We start from the raw sequence: 2,067 nt of genomic DNA on the forward strand, positions 1-2,067 counted from the left end.
CTTCGACCCCTAATGTTGATACGGGTGAATATAGCGGCGAAGTAAAACGACGAAGAATTGATACGTTTAACGTATGGCAAGAGGAAGCGAATAATACGACTAGAAATGGAATCAACAAAGAGAGTAATATAAAAATTACTCATAGTTTTATTACTCAAGATAATTATTATGATGCTCACGATAATTATGCACCTGAAATAAAAAAAGAAAACCAAGCAGTAATCAAGAAAGAGAAAAGTAATCATAATAGTAATTATAAATCTAGTTCTAGTCTCAAAGAAAGATAATAATAGCAATGTAAGAGATAAAATTTGCAATAACGATAGAAACTATCCCCAAAGAAATGTCTTCCAAAATAACAAAGGCTCTACTAGCAATAATGACAGAGAAAATACTAATAGTCAAACTGTTATTTTTTCAGTAAACGATTCTTCTTATAAAGATACATACTTTATATCAAACATAGAATTTACAACCGTGCAAGTCATAAAATCACTAGGTAATGATCAATATTGGGTATTTAAATTAGAAGATACCTATGCACGTACCAATTTATTGACAAAATTGCAAGGTATGAAAAATTTACCAAATATGTTGCCAGTTATTGGTGAGGTTTATGGTCTTAAATATGAAGATCTTTGGTATCGAGCTATGGTAACATCCTTGAATCCTACTGTGGTCCACTTTATTGATTTTGGTATCGATGAGACACTAATAAAAGATGCCGAGCTGAAAGATCTTGGAGAATTGAAATCTCCTATTATTACCAAAATTCGTTTGCCACAGGGCATAAGTGATAAGTACAGGAATTTACAACGGGGAGATAAAATTTCCGTTAGAATGTTATTTGTCGATTCTGAAAAAACAATAATAGTAGAAATAAAAGAAGTACAGCCTGTTGCAACAGATACAACTTTGCATGCGACAGAAAGTGCTTCAAGTAATGCAACGAAAAAGTTTGTATCTCAAGAAAATTCGGAGGCAACGAGTAAAAGTACGAATGCTTTCACGGTTCAAGTATCTCCTTTTACAAAAGAGTTATAAATTTATTATTTTTCTTATATTCAAACTTGTTCCTTGTTATAGATTTGGAAACAAATGGAAATAGTACAGATTCGGAAATAGTACAGATAAAGCAGGAGTTAACACCGAGAGAGTTAAATAATATTAAAATTGAGAATTGCCTCAAGGACGGCGAAATCGAGTTGCCAGATGTTTGCGCCGCGCTTTCGGAAAAGCTCATGTTAAAGTATTTTATTATGTGATCTTTTTTAGAAATTAAGACTTTTTTTTAGTCTTAAGACATTATATGACTTGATTATCATTTATGTCACTATCATCATGATGTAAGATTCTTACATCATGACTATCATTATGTTATCACTTTATCATTTTAAACAGTGACATATTTGATTATTTGAGTTGTTAGATGTTTACGCCGCGTTTATAAAACATCTCGTGTCTTTGCCAAAGTTTTTTATTATGTAATCTTATTTAGAAATTAACTTTTTTTTTAGTCTTAAAACTGCTGTGGCTCCTCAAATTTCTTCTGTGCCTTCTACAATATGTGCTCCAAGTTCATCCAATAATAATTCTGATTCGGATAATAAGGTAAAGCTTGGGAACATGGATGTTGAAGGGCAAGATGGCCAACCGAGATTGCGCAGAAAGCTACCTGGATGTAAGTATTTCCAAATTAGAGATTATAGAAATGTACTATTTCATACATCTGTAATCTATTTAGAATTATAATTTGAATATTTAGAACCATTTTTGAGGATAATATAAAAATGTATAATAAGAATATATAATCACATGTAGTCATATATGTAATACTTTCAGCACTAATTTTGATAATCTTTTCGATATTATTACACATAGATTTTTAATTGTAGTAGAATCATAATGTTAAAAGAAAATCTTATACAAAGGATAAATAAATTAAAGAATTTGTGATTAAAACAATAAAAATTGCAGCAATATTTATTGTATTGTAATATAAAATTCAATTTGTTTCTTTTTATGATGACATTTCACTGTGCAAATTTGAAGATTCAGGAGCATTGA

The 2,067-nt window shown here is 30.0% G+C and overlaps 1 protein-coding gene across 1 annotated transcript; it reads left to right on the forward strand.

The window, feature by feature from the left end:
* Positions 1-6: 6 nt before the first annotated feature.
* On the forward strand, positions 7-1,752 carry LOC105451427. Its single transcript, XM_011691864.1, has 5 exons — positions 7-237; positions 422-499; positions 602-994; positions 1,087-1,249; positions 1,518-1,752. Exons 3-5 carry the CDS (start codon positions 652-654, stop codon positions 1,750-1,752), a joined length of 741 nt encoding a protein of 246 aa, XP_011690166.1. The 5' UTR covers positions 7-237; positions 422-499; positions 602-651.
* The last annotated feature ends 315 nt before the right edge of the window (positions 1,753-2,067 follow it).

This window comes from Wasmannia auropunctata, unplaced genomic scaffold (genome assembly GCF_000956235.1).
Source record: "Wasmannia auropunctata unplaced genomic scaffold, wasmannia.A_1.0 LD336052.1, whole genome shotgun sequence".
Taxonomy (NCBI): domain Eukaryota; kingdom Metazoa; phylum Arthropoda; class Insecta; order Hymenoptera; family Formicidae; genus Wasmannia; species Wasmannia auropunctata.

Bases quoted from the DNA above. Each gene is read 5' to 3' on its own strand.
- LOC105451427 (XM_011691864.1), top strand. From the start codon at position 652: ATGGTAACATCCTTGAATCCTACTGTGGTCCACTTTATTGATTTTGGT. The intron at 995-1,086 runs GTACGAATGCTT...TCCTTGTTATAG, and splicing joins TTCGGAGGCAACGAGTAAAA to ATTTGGAAACAAATGGAAAT. The intron at 1,250-1,517 runs GTATTTTATTAT...CTTTTTTTTTAG, and splicing joins TCGGAAAAGCTCATGTTAAA to TCTTAAAACTGCTGTGGCTC.